The sequence below is a fragment of the Balaenoptera acutorostrata genome, chromosome 21, assembly GCF_949987535.1.
Source record: "Balaenoptera acutorostrata chromosome 21, mBalAcu1.1, whole genome shotgun sequence".
NCBI classification, from domain to species: Eukaryota; Metazoa; Chordata; class Mammalia; order Artiodactyla; family Balaenopteridae; genus Balaenoptera; species Balaenoptera acutorostrata.
In genome coordinates this window covers 8,132,417-8,153,720 of record NC_080084.1, presented here as the reverse complement: position 1 = coordinate 8,153,720, position 21,304 = coordinate 8,132,417, and the positions used below count along the sequence as shown (strand labels likewise).

At 36.0% G+C, this 21,304-nt stretch overlaps 1 protein-coding gene across 1 annotated transcript in view; it reads right to left on the bottom strand.

Moving 5' to 3' along the window:
* Positions 1-21,304, bottom strand: part of LOC102998338 (disintegrin and metalloproteinase domain-containing protein 5-like) — a 156,304-nt gene that overhangs the window by 39,788 nt on the left and 95,212 nt on the right. Inside the window, exon 15 of the mRNA XM_007178417.1 lies at positions 112-202. Coding sequence (XP_007178479.1) covers positions 112-202 — 91 coding nt within the window. The remainder of the gene's footprint in view (positions 1-111; positions 203-21,304) is intronic.

Here is a 21,304-nt window from a genome sequence, read left to right as displayed (position 1 = left end):
CAGAGAAAACTTGTTATAAAATGGCATCTTAGCTTGTACATAATATGTTCCAGAATGTTAGCAATATACAACCTACACTCCAAACAATATTATAATTTTCTAAATACATACGGGTAATTACAATAGTTTCGGCCACAGTTTCCAAATTTATCTCCTCTTGAATTTATTTCATCAAAACAGGCAAATGGAGCACCTCTAGATGCTAAAAGAAAAAAAGAAACTTAAGTAAGTAAATTACAACACACAATTCCAATCATCATGATAGAAACAATAGACTCAGTCTGGAAATTATAATGTTATCCCTAGGAAGATTTATAATTACCTCACATTAAAAAGTTGCTGGGGATAGATCAAGATTAATTACACAAAGAGCAGCATTACTCAAATGGCTATGTACTATTAGAAAAATAAGCAGTCATTGCCTCTCTATTCCTCTAACTGGAATAATGTTCTTCCTTAGTTACCTACTGAATGTGAAAATAAAGTTTGCTCTTACTACAAAAAAAAGAGGAAAGAGATGGGATTTATAATGCAATACTGATAAGAAGCCCAAGAGCATTTGGTTTAACTCTTCCTATTCCATACTAGAGTCCTCAGCTGTGTTCCCTAGCATCCTAACAATCACTAAACAAGAACTATTGAATTTTAAAATTAGGAAGGATGTGAATGTTCATCTACTTTGGCCATTTAAAATAGTTATATCTAATTTTAAGATCATGAAAAATTAAAAGGTATTTAAAGCTGCCCCATCACTTTGACTTGATGATTTAGAGGTGGGTAGTGTTGCTCACTTTAATCACATGTAATAAGAACTGAGATCTTTTGTTGTCACTACTTTTAATTGACAAGGGAATTCTCCTCAGCAATTTCACAGATTTTTATAGTTGGAGAACATGATCTATAAACTTCACTCTCTCTCCAGAAAGACACAATCCATACATATACAATATGCTACAAAACAGGCCAAAACAGATTTGTGAGAAGAATCCACCATAATTAGCAATTCTCTTTTGAAAACACCAGCTCCTCAACGCACCACTGATTGATTTGCTGCAGTCAAAATACTGATTTGATTAAATTTAATTTAAACTTCCCAACTCCCCCAGATTCTATACAGGGCCAACATTAAGATGATGCAAATTTTATGGTGACCCTTTCTTCAAATGTGCAGACACCTATGCAGGTCTACAGGGATCATGAAAAATATGACACAACCAAAAGAACACAATAAACCTCCAGAAAATGGCCCCAAAGAAGTAGAAATCCAGGAAATGTCTGACAGTTAATTCAAAATAATTGTTCTAAAGATGCTCAGAAAACTACAAAAGAAAACAGGTAAACAATTTAATGATACAGAGAAAATAATACAAGGATGAATTAAGAGGTTCAGTAAAGAGGTAGAAAACATTTTAAAAAAAACAAATTTTGGAGATGAATAAATACAATGACTAACTGAAGAATTCAATAGAGCTTCACTAGCAGACTTGAACAAGTAAAAGAGAGAATAAATGACCTAGGAGACAGATCAATTAAAATGACCCAGGAATGTGGATCAAGATGGCAGAGTAGGAGGACCCTGAGCTCACCTCCCTCATGAACATATCAAAATTACAACTACTTATAGTGTTACTCTCACTGACAGTGACCTGAAGACTAGCAGAATGACTCTTCTAAAACCAAGGCTGTAAAGAAAGAACCACATGGAGTCTAGCAGGAGGGGAAGAGAAGTGAGCTAGTAGGGTCCCAGACCACTACTATGTGACCCAGAAAAGGAGGGGGAAATCACAGCCTCAGGGATCCTCCCTGGGTGACAATGGGTTTGAGTCACGTATTAAGCATCCCAGCCCTGGGGTGTGACACGTGGGAGAAAAGCCCCCTTACTTGGTTTGATAAGCAATGGGACTTCCAGAGAGCTGTAAGAAAATGAGACTCTACTCTTTCTATTTTTTATTTTTTTTATTGGGGTATAGCTGTTGGGAGACTTTACTCTTAAAGAGTGATACACAGACTGGCTTACTCCCAGTTCCAGCACAGAAGCAGCATATTGAAAACACATTTGGGAAAGAATGGATCCGAGCACAGTAGTGTGGCTCCAGCCCCTCTGGCACAGACCAAGCCACTAACCAAGATGCAAACATTGGAGAAAAAATGGAACCGGCTCAGAAGTGCACCCCCAAGCCCTTGTTCGCAACCAAGGTGGAGGCTGCCATTACAACTGAGAGAAACCCAACTCCCTCAGGGCTCCTGCTCCAGCTCCTTAGGCCTCAGCCATACCCTCAATAGGGTGGAAACTACCACTGAGCCTAGAAGTCCCAGCTCCCACCTGGCTCAGTGGGGAAGATGTGGCCCATGCTCACTTTAGTTCCAGCTCTCCCATCAAAGCCACTGGGCACACGTGGACTTGCACAGTGACAATCCCAGACAAGGACATGCCTTCAAGACTGGGATAGGTAACTGTTTCACCTAATTTCATAGAGACAAACAGAAAAAGTTAAACAAAATGAGAAATGGGAATATGTTAAAAAAAAAAAAAGATAACCCCCCTGAAAAATCCTAATGAAATGGTGACAAATAATTTACCTGATAAAGAGTTCAAAGCAATAGTAATAAGAATGTTAACTGAACTTGAGAAAGAATAGACAAACACAATGAGCACTTCAGCGAAGAACTAGAAATTATTTTTTTAAAAGAACCAGTAATTAAAAAGAAAAAAAAAAAGACCAGTCAGAGCTGAAGAATACAAGAGTGAAATAAAAAATACACTAGAAGGACATAACAGCAGATTAGATGATACGGAAGAACACTGAAATAACCTGGAAGACAGGATAGTGGAATACACCCAATCAGAAAAGCAAAAAGAAAAACAATTTTAAAAAAATTGAGACAATCAAGTATATTAACATTTGCATTGTAGGGGATTCACAAGGAGAAGAGAGAGAGAAAGAGGTAGAAAATATGTCTGATGAAATTATGGCTGAAAACTTCCCAATCATGAAGAAGGAAACACACATTAAGGTACAGGAATCCACAGACTCCTAAACAAGATGAACTCAAAGAGACACACATCAAGATACACCACAATTAAAATGGCAAGAGTTAAATATAAAGAGAGAATTTTAAAGGCAGTAGGAGAAAAACGAAGTCACATACAAGGGAACCCCTTAAGGGCTACAAGCTGATTTTCTCCAGAAAATTTGAAGGGCAGAAGGAATTGGCATGATATATTTAAAGTGCTGAAAGAAAAAACCTACAACCTAGTATACTCTACCCAGCAAGGTTATCATTCAGAATTGAAAAAGAGTTAAGAGAGTTTCCAAGATAAGCAAAAAGGAAACGAATTCATCACTACTAAACTGACCTTACAAGAAAGGTTAAAGAGTCTTCTTTAACTGAAAAATAAAAGATCACACAAAAGATAAGAAAATATAGGAAGGGGAAAATCTCCCTTGTAAAGACACATATAGTAAAGGCAGTGGATCAACCACATAAATTAGCTAGTACAAAGGTTAAAAGACAAAAAGTGTAAAACCAACTTTAACTAAAATAAACATGTAGAGATAAACATGAAGATGTAAAATATGACATCAAAAAACACAAAACCTTAGGGAAGGGAGTAAAGAATGTAGATCTTTTAGAATGTGTTAGAACAGAGAACTACAAAAACAACTAGAAAAGCAAGAAAATGTCAACAAGTACATACCTATCAATAATCACTTTTAACTGTCAAGGGACTAAATGCTCCAATCAAAAGATACAGAGTGGCAGACTGGTTTAAAAAAAAGACCCATTTATATGCTTTCTACTAGAGACTCATTTCAGACCTAAAGACAAACATAGAGTGAAAGTGAGGGGATGGAAAAAGACGTTTTATGAATTGGAAATTTCAAAAAAAGCCAGAGTAGCAATATTCATATCAGACAAAGGAGACTTTAAAATAAAGTCCATGATAAAAGACAAAGAAGGTCATTATAAAATGATAAAGGGGTCCATAGAGAAAAGAATGTAACATTTATAAACATATATGCACCTACTATAAAGGTACCCAAATATATAAAGCAAATATTAAAAAACATAAAGGGAACAAGTGACAGGAATGCAATCATAGCAAGGAACTTTAACACCCCACTTAGATCAATGGATAAGTCATCCAGACAGAAAACCAAATAAGGAAACAGTGGCCTTAAATGACACATTAGACAAGTTGGATTTGATAGATATCTACAGGACATTCCACAGAAAATCAGCAGAATATACATTCTTTCCAAGTGCACATTTCTAATCTCTAGGATGGATCACATGCTAGCCCAGAAAACAAGACTTAGCAAATTTAACAAGTTGAAATTATATCAAGTATCTTTTCTGACCAAAACAGTATGAAACTAGAAATAAATTACAGAAAAAACACAGAGATGTGGACACTAAACAACATGCTACTAAAAACTAACAGGTCAATGAAGAAATCAAAAAGGAAATCAGAAATTACCTTGAGACAAATGAAAATTAGAACACAACTTTCCAAAATCTATAGAACCCAACAAAAGCCGTTCTAAGAGAGAATTTTATAACAATACAGACTTACCTCACGAAACTAGAAAAATCTCAAATAAACAACCTAACCTACCATTTAAGGGAATTAGAAAAAGAAATAAAAACAAAGGCCAAAGTCAGCAGAAGGAAGGAAATTATAATAATCAGAGTGGAAATAAATAAAACAGGGTCCCAAAAAACTATAGAAAAGATCAAGAAAATCAAGAGAAGGTTTTTTGAGAAAATAAACAAAATGGATAAGCCTTTAGCCAGGCTCATTAAGAAGAAATGAGAGAGGACTCAAATAAACGAAATTAGAAATGAATAGCAGAAGTTACAATGATATCACAGAAATACAAGCAATCATATAACAATACCATTATGCATAAACAAATTGGGCAACATAGAAGAAAGGGATTAAATCCTAGAAACATACAATCTTCCAAGACTGAATCAGAAGAAATAGATAAACTGAACAGACACGGATTACTGGTATGGAAATTGAATCAGTAATCAAAAAAAACCCAACAAACAAAAGTCCAGGACCAGACGGCTACACATGGGAATTCAACCAAACATTTAAAGAAAAGATAATGCTTACCTTTCTCAAACTATTAAAAAAATTGAACTTGAGGGAAAACACTCAATCTCGTTCTATGAGGCAAGCATTTCTCTGATACCCAAAGAAAAACACTACAAAAAAAGAAAATTACAGGCCAATATCTCTGATGAACTTAGATGCAAAAATCCTCAACAAAATATTCGCAAACAAAATTCAACAATACATAGAAAAGATCACGCAACATAATCAAGTTGGATTTATCCTAGGGATGCAGAATGGTTCAATATCCACAAATCAATGTGATACACCATATTAACAAAACAGATAAATATCACCTAATAGTCTCAATAAATGCATAAAAAACATTTGACAAAATTCAACATCTATGCGTAATAAAAACTCTCAACAAAATTGGTAAAGAGGGAATGCATCTCAACATAATAAAGGCCATTTATGGCAAACCCACAGCTAACAGCATACTCATAATGCCAAGCTGAAAGCTTCTCCTCTAAGATCAGGAGCAAGACAAGGATGCCTACTCTGACCATTTCTATTTAATGTAGTATCAGAAATACTAGCCACAGCAATCAGATAAGAAAAAAAATTGCACCCAAATTCGAAGGGAAGATTTAAATCAGTCACTCTTTGCAGATGATACGATACTATATATAGAATATCTTAAAGTCCCACCAAAAAAACATACAGACTAACAAATGAATTCAGTAAAGTTGCAGGATACAGGATTAATATAGAGAAATCTGTTGCTTTAAAATAAACTAATAGTAAAATATCAGTAATGGAAAGCAAGAAACAATCTCATTTACAATCGCATCAAAAAGAATAAAATACCTAGGAATAAGTTTAACCAAAGATGTGAAACAACTATTCTCTGAAATCTATAAGACACTGATGAAGGAAACTGAAGATACAAATAAATGGAAAGGTATCCTCTATTCATGGATTGGAAGACTTAATATTTTAAAAATATGCATAATACCCAAAGCAATCTACAGATTTAATGCAATGCCTATCAAAATATACAAGACTTTAAAAATTTTTTATTTCATACTGGAAATCATAGTTGATTAACAATGCTGTGTTAGTTTCAGGTGTACAGCTAAGGGATTCAGTTATACATATATATGTACCTACTCTTTTACAAATTCTTTTCCCATTTAGGTTATTACAGAATATTGAGCACAGTTCCCTGTGCTATACAGTAGTTCCTATTTGGTTATCTATTTTAAATATGGTAGTGTCTACATGACAATCCCAATCTCCCAGTCTATCCCACCCACCCCACACCTACACCCTGGTAACCATAAATTCATTCTCTAAGTCAGTGAGTCTGTTTCTGTTTTGTAAATAGGTTCATTTGTATCATATATTTAGATTCTGCATATAAGCAATATCATATAATTGTCTTTGTCTGATTTACTTCACTTAGTATCATAATCTCCAGATCCATTCATGTTGCTGCAAATGGCATTATTTCCTTCTTTTTCATGGGTGAGTAATATTCCATTGTATATATGTACCACATCTTCTTTATCTATTCATCCATCAATGGACATTTAGGTTGCTTCCATATCTTGGCTATTGTAAACAGAGCTGCAATGAACACTGGGGTGCACATATCCTTTTGAACCATGTTTTCTCTGGATATATACCAACGAGTGGGATTGCTGGGTCATATGGTAGCTCTATTTTTAGTTTCTTAAGGAAAATCCATATTGTTCTTCATAGTGGCTGCACCAATTTACATTCCCACCAACAGTGTAGGAGGGTTCCCTTTTCTCCACACTGTCTCCAACATTTACTGTTTGTAGATTTTTTGATGATGGCCATTCTGACTGTGAGGTGATATCTCACCGTAGTTCTGATTTGCATTCCTCTGTTAATTAGCGATGTTGAGCATCTTTTCATGTACCTCTTGGCAATTTGTATGTCTTCTCTGGAGAAACGTCTATTTAGGTCATCTGCCCATTTTTTGATTGGGTTTGTTTGTTTTTTTGATATTGAGCCACATGCTGTTTGTAAATTTTGGAACTTAATTCCTTGTCAGTAGCACTGTTTGCAAATATTTTCTCCCATTCTGTGAGTTGTCTTTTTATTTTGTGTATGGTTTTCTTTGTTATGCAAAAGCTTTTGAGTTTAATTAGGTTGAATTTGTTTATTTTTGTTTTATTTGCATTACTCTAGAGAGAGCTCAAAAAAAGATATTGCTGTGATTTATGTGAAAGAATGTTGTGCCTATGTTTTCCACTAAAAGTTTTATAGTATCCGGTCTTACACTTAGGTTTTTAATCCATTTTGTGTTTATTATGTGTATGGTGTTAAAGGATGTTTTACTTCCAAGTTTTTACATGTAGCTGTCCAGTTTTCCCAACATCATTTATTGAAGCGACTGTCTTTCCTCCATTGTATAGTCTTGCATTCTTTGTTATAGATTAATTGACCATAGGTGTTTGGGCTTATTTGTTGAGTTTCTATCCTGTTCCATTGATCTATATTTCTGTTTTTGTGCCAGTACCATACTGTTTCAATTACTGTAGCTTTGTAGTATAGTGTGAAGTCAGGGAGCCAGATTCCTCCAGCTCCATTTTTCTTTCTCAAGATTGCTTTGGCTATTCAGGGTCCTTTGTTTCTCCATACAAATATTAAGATTTTTTTGTTCTAGTTCTGTGAAAAATGCCATTGGTAATTTGAAAGAGATTACACTGACTCTGTAGATTGTTTTGGGTAGTATAGTCGTTTTGACAATATTGATTCTTCTATTCCAAGAACATGGTATATACTGTTCCATTTGTTTGTGTCATCTTCGATTACTTTCATCAGCATTTTATAGTTTTTGAAGTACAGTTCTTTTTTATTTTATTCTTTTTGATGCAATGGTAAATGGGATTGTTCCTTAATTTCTCTTTCTGATCTTCCTTTGTTAGTGTATAGAAGTGCAACAGAATTCTTTGTATTAATTTTGTATCCTGAAACTTTACCTAATTAATTGATGAGCTGTAGTAGTCTTCTCGTAGCATCTTTTGGATTTTCCATGTACAGTATCATGTCATCTGCAAACAGTGACAGTTTTGCTTCTTCTTTTCCAATTTGGATTTCTTTTATTTCTTTTGCTTTTCTGATTGCTGTGGCTAGGACTTCTGAAACTATGTTGAATAAAACTGGTGAGTGGACATCCTTGTCTTGTTCCTGATCTTAGAGGAAATGCTTTCAGCTTTTCACCATTGAGTATGTTGTTAGCTGTGGGTTTGTCATATATGGCCGGTATTGTGTTGAGGTATGTTCCTTCTATACCCACTTTCTGGAGAGTTTTTATCATAAATGGGTGTTGAATTTTGTCAAAAGCTTTTTCTGCATCTATTGAGATGATCACATGGTTTTTATTCTTCAGTTTGTTAATGTGATGATTCTCATGGATTTATTCACGTATGTTGAAGAATCCTTGCATCCCTGGGATAAATCCCACTTGATCATGGTGTAGGATCCTTTTAATGTATTGCTGGATTCAGATAGCTAGTATTTTGTTGAGGATTTTTGTATCTATGTTCACCAGTGATAATGGCCTATAATTTTCTTTTTTTATGGAATCTTTGTCTGGTCTTAGTATCAGGGTGATGGTGGCCTCATTGAATGAGTTTGGGAGTGTGTTTTCTGCAGCAATTTTTGGAATAGTTTCAGATGGATAGGTGTTAACTCCTCTCTAAATGTTTAATAGAATTCACCTGTGAAGCCATCTGGTCCTGGACTTTTGTTTGTTGGGAGTGTTTTAATCACAGTTTCAATTGCAGTACTTGTGACTGTTCTGTTCATATTTTCTATTTCTTTCCACTTCAGTCTTGGGAGATTGTACCTTTCTAAGAATTTGTCCATTTCTTCCAGGTTGTCCAAGTTATTGGCATATAGTTGCTTGTAGTAGTCTCTTATGAACCTTTGTATTTCTGTGGTGTCCGTTGTAACTTCTTTTTCATTTTAATTTTATTGACTTGAGTCCCCTTCCTTTTTTTTTTTTTGATGAGTCTGGGTAAAGGTTTATCAATTTTGCCAATCTTTTCAAATAAGAAACTTTTAGTTTCATTGATCTTTTCTATTATTTTCATTTGTTTCTGCCCTCATATTAATGATTCTTTCCTTCTACTAACTTTGGCTTTTGTTTCTTCTTCTTTCTCTAGTTGCTTTAGTTGTAAGGTTAGGTTGTTTATTTGTGATTTTTCTCATTTCATGAGGTAAGATTGTATTGCTATAAACGTCCCTCTTAGAATTTCTTTTGTCATGTCCATAGGATTTGGATCATCATGCTTTTGTTTCTAGGTATTTTTTAAATTTTCTTTTTGACTTATACAGTGATCCATTGGCTGTCTCATAGCATATTGTTTAGCCTCCACGTGTTTGTGCTTTTGCAGTTTTTTTTTCTTCTAGTTGATTTCTAGTCTCATAGTGTTGTGGTCAGAAAATATGCTGGATATGATTTCAATTTTCTTAAATTTACTGAGCCTCGCTTTGTGGCCCAGCATGTGGACAATCCTGGAGAATGTTGCATATGCACTTGAAAAGAATGTGTATCCTGGTGCTTTTGGGTGGAATGCTCTATAAATATCAATTAAGTCTATCTGGTCTAAGGCCTGTGTTTCCATACTGATATTTTGTCTGGATGATCCGTCCATTGATGAAAGTGGGGTGTTAAAGCCCCACACTATTATTGTGTTACTGTCAATTTCCATTTTCATGGAGTAACTTTTTCCATCCCTTCACTTTCAGTCTGTTTGTGTCTCTGGATCTGAAGTGGGTCTCTTGAAGACAACATATATACAGGTCTTGCTTTTGTATCCATTCAGCCAGTCTATGTCTTTTAATTGGAGCATTTAATCCATTTACATTTAAGGTAATTATCAATATGTGTGTTCCTACTGCCATTTTCTTAATTGTTTTGCATTTGTTTTTGTAGGTCTTTTTTCTTCCCTTCCTCTCTTGTTCTCTTTTCGTATGGTTTGATGACTAACTTTAGTGTTGTGTTGGATTCCTTTTTATTTTTTGTGTGTCTATCTATTGTAGATTTTTGGTTTGTGGTTACCATGAGAATTTGACATTGCAGTCTATATATTAACAAGATTGTCTTAACTTGCTGGTCTTTTCATTTCAAATGCATTTCCAATATCCTGCATTTGTGCTCTCCTCTTCTCACAATTGCAGGTTTTGATATCGTATTTGTGTGTAGATTATTTCCTACCTTAACTTGGTGTTTGCCTTTAGTGGTGAGCTTTTCCATTCATAATTTTCTTTTTTTTAGTAGTGGTGCTTTCTTTTCTGTTTAGAGAAGTTCCTTTAGCATTTGTTGCAAAGCTAGTTTGGTGGTGCTGAATTTTCTTACCTTTTGTTTGTCTGTAAAGCTTTTTATTTCTTCATCAAATCTGAATGAGAGCCTTGCTGGGTAGAGTATGCTTGGTTGTAGGTTCTTCCCTTTCATCACTTTAAATATATTGTGCCACTCCCTTCTGGCCTGCAGAGTTTCTGCTGAGAAATCAGCTGATAACCTTATGGGAGTTCACTTGTATGTTATTTGTTGCTTTTCATATTTTTTGTCTTTAATTTTCGTCAGTTTGATTACTATCTGTCTCAGCAAGTTCTTCCTTGGGTTTATCCTACCTGGACTCTCTGTGCTTCCTGGACTTGGGTGACTGTTTCCTTTCCCATCTTAGGAAAGTTTTCAGCTATTATCTCTTCAAATATTTTCTCAGGTCCTTTCTCTCTCTCTTCTCCTTCTGGGACCCCTATAATGTGAATGTTGGTGCCTTTAATGTTATCCAAAAGGTCTCTTAGACTGTCTTAATTTCTTTTCATTCTTCTTTCTTTATTCTGTTCTGTGGCAGTGATTTCCACCATTCTGTCTTCCGAGTCATTTGTCTGTTATTCTGCCTCAGTTACTCTGCTATTGTTTCCTTCTAGTGAATTTTTCATTTCAGTTATTGTACTGTTCATCTCTGTCTTTTTGTTCTTTAGTTCTTCTAGGTCTTTGTTAAAGATTTCTTGTATTTTCTCATACTGTGCTTCCATTCTTTTTCCAAGATCTTGGATCATCTTCATTATCATTACTCCGAATTCTTTTTCCAGTAAATTGCCTATCTCCACTTTACTTAGTTGTCCTTCTGGGGTTTTATCTTGTTCCTTTATCTGGGACATATTCCTCTGCCATCTCATCTTGTCTAACTTTCTGTGATTGCAGTTTCCATTCTGCAGGCTAAAGGGTTGTAGTTCTTCTTTCTTCTGCTGTCTGCCCTCTGTTGGATGAGGCAGGCTAAGGGGCTTGTGCAGGCTTCCTGGAGGTATCATTGTCTCTGACTTCAGACTATACTACAAGCTACAGTAATCAAAACAGCATGATACTGGCACAAAAACAGACATAAATTACTGGAACAAAATAGACGGCCCAGAAATAAACCCACACACATATGGTCAATTAATCTACAGCAAAGAAGGCAAGAATACACAATGGGGAAATGACAATCTCTTCAATAAGTGGTGCTGGGAAAAGCTAGACAACTACATCTATAAGAACGAAATTAGAGGGTTTTCTCACTCCATTTACAAAAATTAACTCAAAATGTATTTAAGACCTAAATGTAAAACCTGAAACCATTAAACTCCTAGAAAAATACATAGGCAATACATTGGTCTTAGCAATATTTTTATTGGATCTGTCTCCTCAGGCATGGGAAATACAAGCAAAAATAAACAAATGAGACCTAATCAAACTTTAAAATTTTTGCACAGCAAAGCAAACTATCAAGAAAATTAGAAGCCACCTACTGATTGGTAGAAGATATTTGCAAATGATACGTCTGATAAGGGTTTAATATTGAAAACACATACAGAACTTATGACTCAATATAAACAAACAAACAAACAACCTGATATTAAAATGGGCAGAGTACCTGAATAGATATTTTTCCAAAGAAGACATGCAGGTGCCCAACAGGTAAATGGAAAGGTGCTCAACATCACTAATTATCAGGAAAATGCAAATGAAAACCAAAATGAGATATCACTCCACACCTCTCAGAATGTGTATCATCAAAAAGCCTACAAATAACAAATGTTGGCACAGATGTGGAGAAAGTGGAACCCTCGTACACTGTTGGTGCAAATGTAAATTGGTGCAGTCACTATGGAAAACAGAATGGAGGTTCCTCAAACAATTAAAAATAGAACTACCATGTGATTGAGAAATTCCACTCCTGGGTGTTCATCCAAAAGAAAAATAAAAACACTAATTTGAAAAGATACATGCACCCTAATGTTCATAGCAGCTTTATTTACTACATAGCCAAAATATGGAAACATAAGTGTCCATCAGCTAATGAATGGATAAAAAATATGTGGTATATGGTATACAATGAAATATTACTCAGCCATAAAAACTAATGAAATTTTGCCATTTGCAACAATATGGATGGACCTGGAGGGTTATGCTTAGTGAAAGTCATATAGAGAAAGAAAAATACTGTATGTTTTCACTTACATGTGAAATCAAAAAAATAAATAAATAAAACAAGCAAATGAATGCAACAAAAAAGAAGCAGAATCACAGATACAAACTAGTTACCAGTTGAGAGAGGCTTTCAGGAGTGGCAAGTTATAGGAAGAGGATTAACAGTTACAAACTACAAGGTATAAAAATAAATAAAATATATGAATATAACATAAACCACAGGAAATGTAGCTTATATTTTGTAATAACTTTATATCGAGTATAATTTATAAAAATATAAAATCAGGAATTCCCTGACAGTCCAGTGGCTAGGTCTCTGCACTTCCACTGCAGGGGCATGGGTTTGATCACTGGTCGGGAACTAAGATAACACGTGCCACATGGTGCAGCCAAAAATAAATGAATGAATGAATAAATAAATAAATGAATAAAATCACTATATTGTACACCTGAAACTAATATAATATTGTAAATAAACTATACTTCCATAAAATAAAATAAATAAAACTATTGAATTAGAGGAGAAAAAAAATAGAATGAAAAGGAATGAAGAACACCTATCTGACCTATGGGATACCATCAAAGAAATGATGAACACATCATTGCAGTCCCAGAAGGAGAAGAGAGTGAGGAAGGGATAGAATGCTTCTTTAAAGAAATAATGGATGATAATGTCCCATTCCTGGGAGGAATTTGGATATCCAAGTTTATAAAGCTAATAGATTACCTCAAAATTCAACTCAAAGTCATCTTTTGCAATACACATAATCATAAGACTGTCTAAACCAAAGACAATGAGATAATTATAAAAGCAGCAACAGAAAAAAGTTTTCTCATACAAGGAAACTCCCATAAGGATATCTAAATTTCTCAGTAGAGACTTTGCAGGCCAGGAGAGAATGGGATGATCTATTCAAACTGCTAAGAGAAAGAAACTGTCAAACAAGAATGTTTTAACCAGAAAAGTTGTTCACCAGAATTGAAGGGGAAATAAAGACTTTCCCTAAGAAACAAAAATGGAGGGAATTCACCACCACTAAACCTGTCTTACAGGAAATGCTGAAAAGAGTTCTACAAGCTGAAGTAAAGGGATGCTAATTAGTAACATTAAACCAAATGAAAATGTGAAACATACTGGTAAAAACAAGCATATAGTCAGATTCAGTACGCTCTAATACTGTAATATGGTGATGTGTCAACTCCTTGATTCTAATATAAATGTTGGAGGAAGAAAGTATTAAAAATAGCTATAGCTTCAACAACTTTTAGTGGGTACACAATATGAAAAGATTTAGTTCTCAGTACAAGAAAAATTGTTTGTAACTATACATGGTGACAGATGTTAACAACACTTATCATGATCATTTTGCAATATTTAAAAGTATTGAATCACTATGTTGCACAACTGATATTAATATATTACAATTATACCTCAATTAAAAAAAATGTAAATGGTGACATCAAAAATATGAAAGGGGGATAAAAGGATAGAGTTTTTAATGTGATCAAAGATAAATTATCAGTGCGCTCTCTCTCTCTCTCTCTCTCTCTCTCTCTATATATATATATATATACACACATATATACGTATGTAAACGTGACATACATATGTTTTATGTGAGCCTCGTGGTAACCACAAAGCAAACACTTAAAGTAGATACAGAAAAGATAAACAGAAGGGAATCAAAGTATACCACCATAGAAAATCATTAGTTTACAAAAGAAGGTAAAAAGAAAAGAATAAAAGAAAAATAGAGTTACAAAACACAAAACACCCAGAAAACAACAAATAAGATGGCATTAGTTGACTGTTAAGTATCGGTAATTCTTTAAACATTAATGAACTGAATTCTCCAGTCAAAAGGCATATGGTGGCTGGACAGAAAAATAAAAGACCCTATTATGCGGCCTACAAGAGACTCAGTAGAGTTTTAAGGACACACAGAACGTCAAAAGTAAGACATGGTAAAATATATTCCATGCAAGTGGAAGCCAAAAGAGAGCAAAGGTAGCTATATTTACATCAGACAAAATAGACTTCAGGCAAAAATAGAAACAAGAGACCAAGATGGTCATTATGTAATGATAAAGAGGTCAATTCATCAAGAAGATATAACAATCATAAATATATATGCACTCAACAATGGAGCACCTAACTATATTAAGCAAATACTAACAGATATGAAGGGAGAAATGGACAAAAATACAATAATAGTAGGGGAACTCAACACACCACTTTCAACAATGGATAGTTCATTCAGACAGAAAATCAACAAATAAACGTTGGACATGAACCATACATTAAACCAAAGGGATCTGACAAACATATTCAGAATATTCCATCCAACAGCAGCAGAATTTACATTCTTCTCAAGCACACATGGTACATTCTCCAGTATAGAGTAGTGTTAGGTCACAAAACAAGGCTTAGCAAATTTAAGAAGACTGACATCATAGTAATTATATTTTCTGACCCACAAAGATATAAAACTAGAAATCAATAAAAGAAGTAAAGCGGGAAAATTAACAAATATGTGGATATTAAACAATATGCCCCTGCACAACCAGTGGGTCAAAGAAGAAATCAAACAAGAAATCAAGAAATATCTTAAAACAAACAAAAATATAACATATGAAAATCTCTGGGATGCTACAAAAGCAGTTCTAAGAAGAAAGCTTACAACAACAAATGGTACATTAAGAAAAAATAAAGATCTCAAATAAAGAACCTCACTTTACTTAACAAGGAACTAGAAAAATAACAAACTAAGGCGAATGTTAGCAGAAGGAAGGAAATAACAAACATCAGAGCAGAAATAAATGAAATAGACACCAGAAAATAATAGAAACAAAGAAATGAAGAGCTAGTTTTTTGAAAAGAAAGAGATTTGATAAAACTTTAGCTAGACTAAGTCAGAAAAAAGAGAAGGCTCAAATAAATAAGAGAATTTAAAAAGAAAATATTACAACTGGTACCACAGAGTACAAAGGATCCTGAGAGACTACTATCAACAATTACAAACCAACAAACTGGACAATCTAGAAAAAATGGATAAAATCATCAAATACATACAAACTACCAAGACTGAAACACGAAGAAACAGAAAATCTGAACAGACTAATTACAAATAAGGAGATTCAAAAAACTTCCAACACAGAAAAGCCCAGGACCAGATGGTTTCACAGGTGAATATCAAACACTTAAAGAAGAATGAATGTCCATCCTTCTCAAACTCCTCCAAAAGATTGAAGAGAAGGAAACACCTGCAAACTCAATTTATGGGGCCAGCATTATCCTGCTACCAAAACCAAAGCATAAGGATACTACAAGAAAATTACAGACCAATAACCCAATAACCCCAATAAATACAGATGCTAAATTTCTCAGAAATATTAGCAAACCAAATTCAACATCACATTAAAATAATAATTCACCATGATCAAGTGGGATTTATCTCTGGGATGCAAGGTTGGTTCAACGAATGGAAATCAATAAATGTGATATGCCACATTAATAGAATGAAAGATAAAATTATATGATCATCTCAATAAATGCATAAAAGGGATTTGACATAATACAACATCCTCTTATGATAAAAACTCTCAACAAATTGGGACTGGAAGGAACATACTGCAACACAACAAAGGCCATATATGACAAACTCACAGCCAATGTCATACTCAGTGGTGAAAGGTTGAAAACTTTTCTTCCACGATCAGGAAAAAGACAACGGGGCCCATTCTCACCAGCCCTACTCAATATAGCACTGGAAGTCATAGCTAGAGCAATTCGGAAAGACAAAAAAAGCATCCAAATCAGAAAGGAAGAAATAAAATTGCCCTTGTTTGCAGATGATATGATCTTATATACAGAAAATCCTAAGACTCCACAAAAAATTCTTAGAATAAACAAATTTGTTTAAGTTACAGGATACAAAATTAACATATATGAGACAGTTGCATTTCTGCCCACTAATAACTAAACATTTGAAAAAGAAAAAGAAACAAAGAAACCAATCCAATTTACAAAAGGATTTGAAAGAATAAAATACTTAGGAATAAATTTAACCAAGGAGGTGAAATATCTGTCCACTGAAAACAAGGCTTTGATGAAAGAAATTGAAGAAGACACAAACAAATGGGAATATACCCCATTATCATGTATTGGAAGAATTAATATTATTTAAACGTCTGTATTACGCAAAGCTGTCTATAGATTCAATGCAATCCCTATCAAAATTCCAATGGCATTTTTCAACAGAAATAGAAAAAACGATCCTATCATTTTTGTGGAGCCATAAAAGACCCCATATAGCCAAAGCAATCCTGAGAAAGAAAAAAAAGAAGCCAGGGGCTTCACACTTCTTGATTTCAAATTACACTAAAAGTTATAGTAATCAAAACAATATGGTATTGCCACAAAAATAGACACATAGAACAATGGAACATAGTTGAGAGCCCATAAATAATCCCCTACACACAGTCCACTAATATTTGACAAGGGAGCCAAGAAACTCAATAGGGAAAGGAGAGTCTACTCAATTAATGCTGTTGGGAAAACTGCATAACCACATGCAGAAGAATGCAATTGGACCTCTATCTTACACCACTCAGAAAAATGAACTTGAACTGGATTAAAGACTCAAACATAAGACATGAAACAGTAAAACTCCTAGAAGGAAACATAGGGAAAGAGCTCCTTGACATTTATCTTGGCAGCAGCAATTTCCTGAATGTGACACCAAAAGCAGAAGCAACAAAAGCAAAAATAAGTGAGACTACATCAAACTAAAAAGCTACTGCATAGCAAAAGAAACAAATAATAAAATAAAAAGAAACCTACAGAAGGGGAGACTATTTGAAAATCATATATGTGATAAGGCATTCATATCCAAAGCATATAGAGAACTCTTACAACTCCATAACAACAACAACAACAAAGATTTGAAAATGCACAAAGGATCTGAATAGACATTTTCCATAGAAGACGTGCAAATGACCAATAAGTACATGAAAAGGTCCTCAACATTATGAATTACCAGGAAAATTAAAATCAAAATCACAGTGAGACATCACGTCACACCTTTTACTTTTGCTATTATCAAAAAGGTAAAAGATAACAAGGATGTTGAGAAAAGGGAAAACTTGTACACTGTTAGGGGGAATGTGAATTAGTGCAGCCACTATGGAAAACAGTATGGAGATTCCTCAAAATCTTAAAAATAGAACTACCACATGATGCAGCAAACCCACTTCTGGGTACACATCAAAAGAAATTGAAATAAGGATCTCAAAGAGATATCTGCACTTCCATGTTCATTGCAGCTTTATTCACAATATCCAAAATATATAAACAATTTAAGTCTTCAGCAATGGATGACTGTAAATAAAATATACATGTAAAATGGAATATTATTCAGCCATGAAAAGAAGGAATTCCTGCCATTTGAGACAACCTGGATGAATCTTGATGGCATTATAAGTGAAATAAATCAGATCAAGAAAGGCAAATATTGTATGATATCACTTATATGTGGAATCCAAAAAGCCAGATTCAGAGAAAGAGAGTAATGTGGTGGTTATCATGGGCTCCAAGTAGTGGAAATAGGGAGATATTGGTTGAAGGGTACAAACTTCCAGTTATAATATTAGCAAGTTCTGTGAATCTAATGTACAGCATGGTGATTACAGCTAAGAATACTCTGTCATATACTTGAAAGTTGCAAAGAGAGTAAATCTTTAAAGTTTTCACCACAAAAAGGAAATGGTAATTATGTGACAGGATGGAGGTGTTAGCTAATGCAATGGTGAGAATCATTTTTGCAATGTTTAAATGTATCATAGCAACAATTTTTACACTTTAAACTTACACAGTGTTATATGTCAATTATATCTCAATAACATTGGTGGGGGGAGATTCCCAAGGGAGAAAGACACCAGCAACACAGTGGTGTAGGAAGCACTAGAAGAAAGCCCTCTCACAAATACACTGATTCAGCAACAATTCATAAATAAATTCCCTTTGTGATGAACCTGAAAATAAATGAAAGTCTAATCTTCTCTGGGAGAAAGCAAAACCACTGGAGTCAGTAGGGAGATTCAGGAACCCTCTTGCCAGAAACCTGCCCTAGTGCAGTGCTTACAAGCAGGAAGCTCTCAGCTTCACCCAGAAGAGAGAAGGAATTTGTTTGCAGGTCCAGCACCCATATATTTCCAAGGAGGCTTTCCATAGATCTGGAATTTGCTTTTCAAGTTCTGGGAGCTCTGATGGGTCTGGACAATCTAGCTGCCTGCAGGACAACAAGGACAGCATCTTGCATATTTGACACCAAGGGTACTCCCCCCTGCTCACCAAAGGGTGAGTGGATGAATAATCCCAGCTCTCAATTTCCCCCTTGAAAGGGAAAGAGTAGATCCATTTGTCCAGAGCCCCAAGTACCACTTGTACAAACTGAACGGAAAAATGCACTAGAGGGGTTCAACAACAGACTAGATCAAGCAGAAGAAAGCATCAACAAACCCGAATACAGGTCATTGAAAATTATGTAGTAAGAAGAGCAAACAAGACAAAAGAATGAAAGCAAGTGAAGAAAGCTTAAGGGACTTATGGGACACCACCAAAGGCACTAATATATACATTATGGGGGTTCTGGAAGAAGAATAGAGAAGGAAAGGATCAGAAAGTATATTCAAAGAAATAAAGGCTAAACATTTTCCAAAGTGGAGAAAGGAAGTAGATGTTCAGAACAAGGAAGGCCAAAGAAATTCAAATAAGTTGAACCTAAAGAAATCCATACCAAGGCACATTACAATCAAATTCTCAAAATTCAGAGACAAAGAGAGGATATTGAAAGTAGAAAAAAAGGTGATTTGTCACATAAAAGGAAACCCCCATAAGACGATGAGTGGATTTTTCATGAGAAACCTTACAGGCCAGAAGGTGGTGGGATGATATACTCAAAGTGCTGAAAGATAAAAACTACCAACAAATAATACTATACAGGGGAAAACTGCCCTTCAATTAAGGAGAGGAGATGGCAGAGTAAAAAGACCCTGAGCTCACCTCCTCTCATGAGTACACCAAAATTACAACTATCTGAGAACAACCATTGATGAAAAAGACCAGAACCTACCAGAAAAGATCTTCTACAACTAAAGACATAAAGAAGGAACCACAACAAGATGGGTAGGAGGGGAAGACTCCTGATATAATCAAATCCCATACCCCTGGGTGGGCAACCCACAAACTGAAGAATAATTAGAGTGCAGAGGTTCTCCCACAGGAGTGAGAGTTCTGAGCCCCACACTGGGCTCCCCAGCCAGGGGTCCTACACCAGGAAGACAAGCCCCCAAAGCATTTGTCTCTGAAGGCCAGTGGGGCTTAATTTCAGAAATCCCAAAGGACTGGCAGAAATAGAGCCTTCACTCTTAAAGAGCATACAGAAAAGCTCACGCACATCAGGACACAGGGCAAGAGCACTAATTTGATAGGAGCCTGGGAGAGATCTACCTGCTGGTCTTGGATAGTCTCCCAGACAGCCAGGGGTAGCTACAGATCATCCTGGGGACACAGACACTGGCAGCAGGCATATTTGTGAGCATACTACCGTGTGGACACTGCTGCTGGTAGCCACCATCTTGGGATACTCTGTTTATCTCATTCGTGCCAAAACCTGGCCCCATCAAACACCTGTAGGCAACCAGTGCTGGGATGCCTCAGGCCAAACAACAAACTGGGTGGGAACACAGCCCCATCTATCAGCAGACAGGCTACCAAAAGATTCCCGAACCCACAGCAACTCTAGACAGGCCACTAGACATGGCCCTGCCTATGAGAGGGCCAAGACCAAGCTCCACACAATGGTGGGCAGGCACTGGCCCTGCCTTCCAGGAAACCTGCACTAGTCTCTAGACCAGTCTCACCCACCAGAGGGCAGACACCAAACGCAAGAAAACCACAGTCCCACAGCCTGTGGATACAGCCTGTGCATGGCAGGCCAGACCCTACCCTGGGACCAGCTGTGCCATGGCGCTGCCCACTAGCAGCCCAACAACAAGCTTCAAGACACCCCAGATGCCATACCCAACTGTATCAGAAATCGACCACCCCCACCAGCAATCTGACACCAGCTCTGGGAACTGTGGGTCCTGAAGCCAGACTCCAGGACCTAACTCTGCCTGCTGGTAATCCAGCACATTAACCCCAGGACATGGCTTCACCCACCAATGGGGGAAAACATCCCTGGAGTGTTCTGGACCCTGACTCTGTCCACCAGCAATCCAGCGCTAGATCCAGAGCTCCCTGGGGTTCTGCAGTCAGCCGCCTTGTAACCCGGCCCTACCACCCAGCAGCTGAGTGCCTTCACAAAAGGCAGGGCCTGGCAATCAACCAGACCAGGGGCCAACCAAGCCTACCACACCAACCACATCGTCAGTCCACCACAAAAGAAGGGCCCATACAGTTCTCTTAGGGCAAATCCATAGAGCATATGGCTTGGGTATCAAGAGGGGTGTGCACTGCTAAGACACATAAGACATCTCCTACAGAAGTCCACTTTTCCAAGGTCAAGAAATGTAACTAACCTACCACATAGACAAAAATACAATAGCAACTTAAACAAAATGAGGCAGCAGAGGAACATATTTCAGATGAAGGAGCAAGATAAAACCCCAGAAGAAGAACTAAGTGAAGTGAAGATAGGCAACCTACCCAAGAA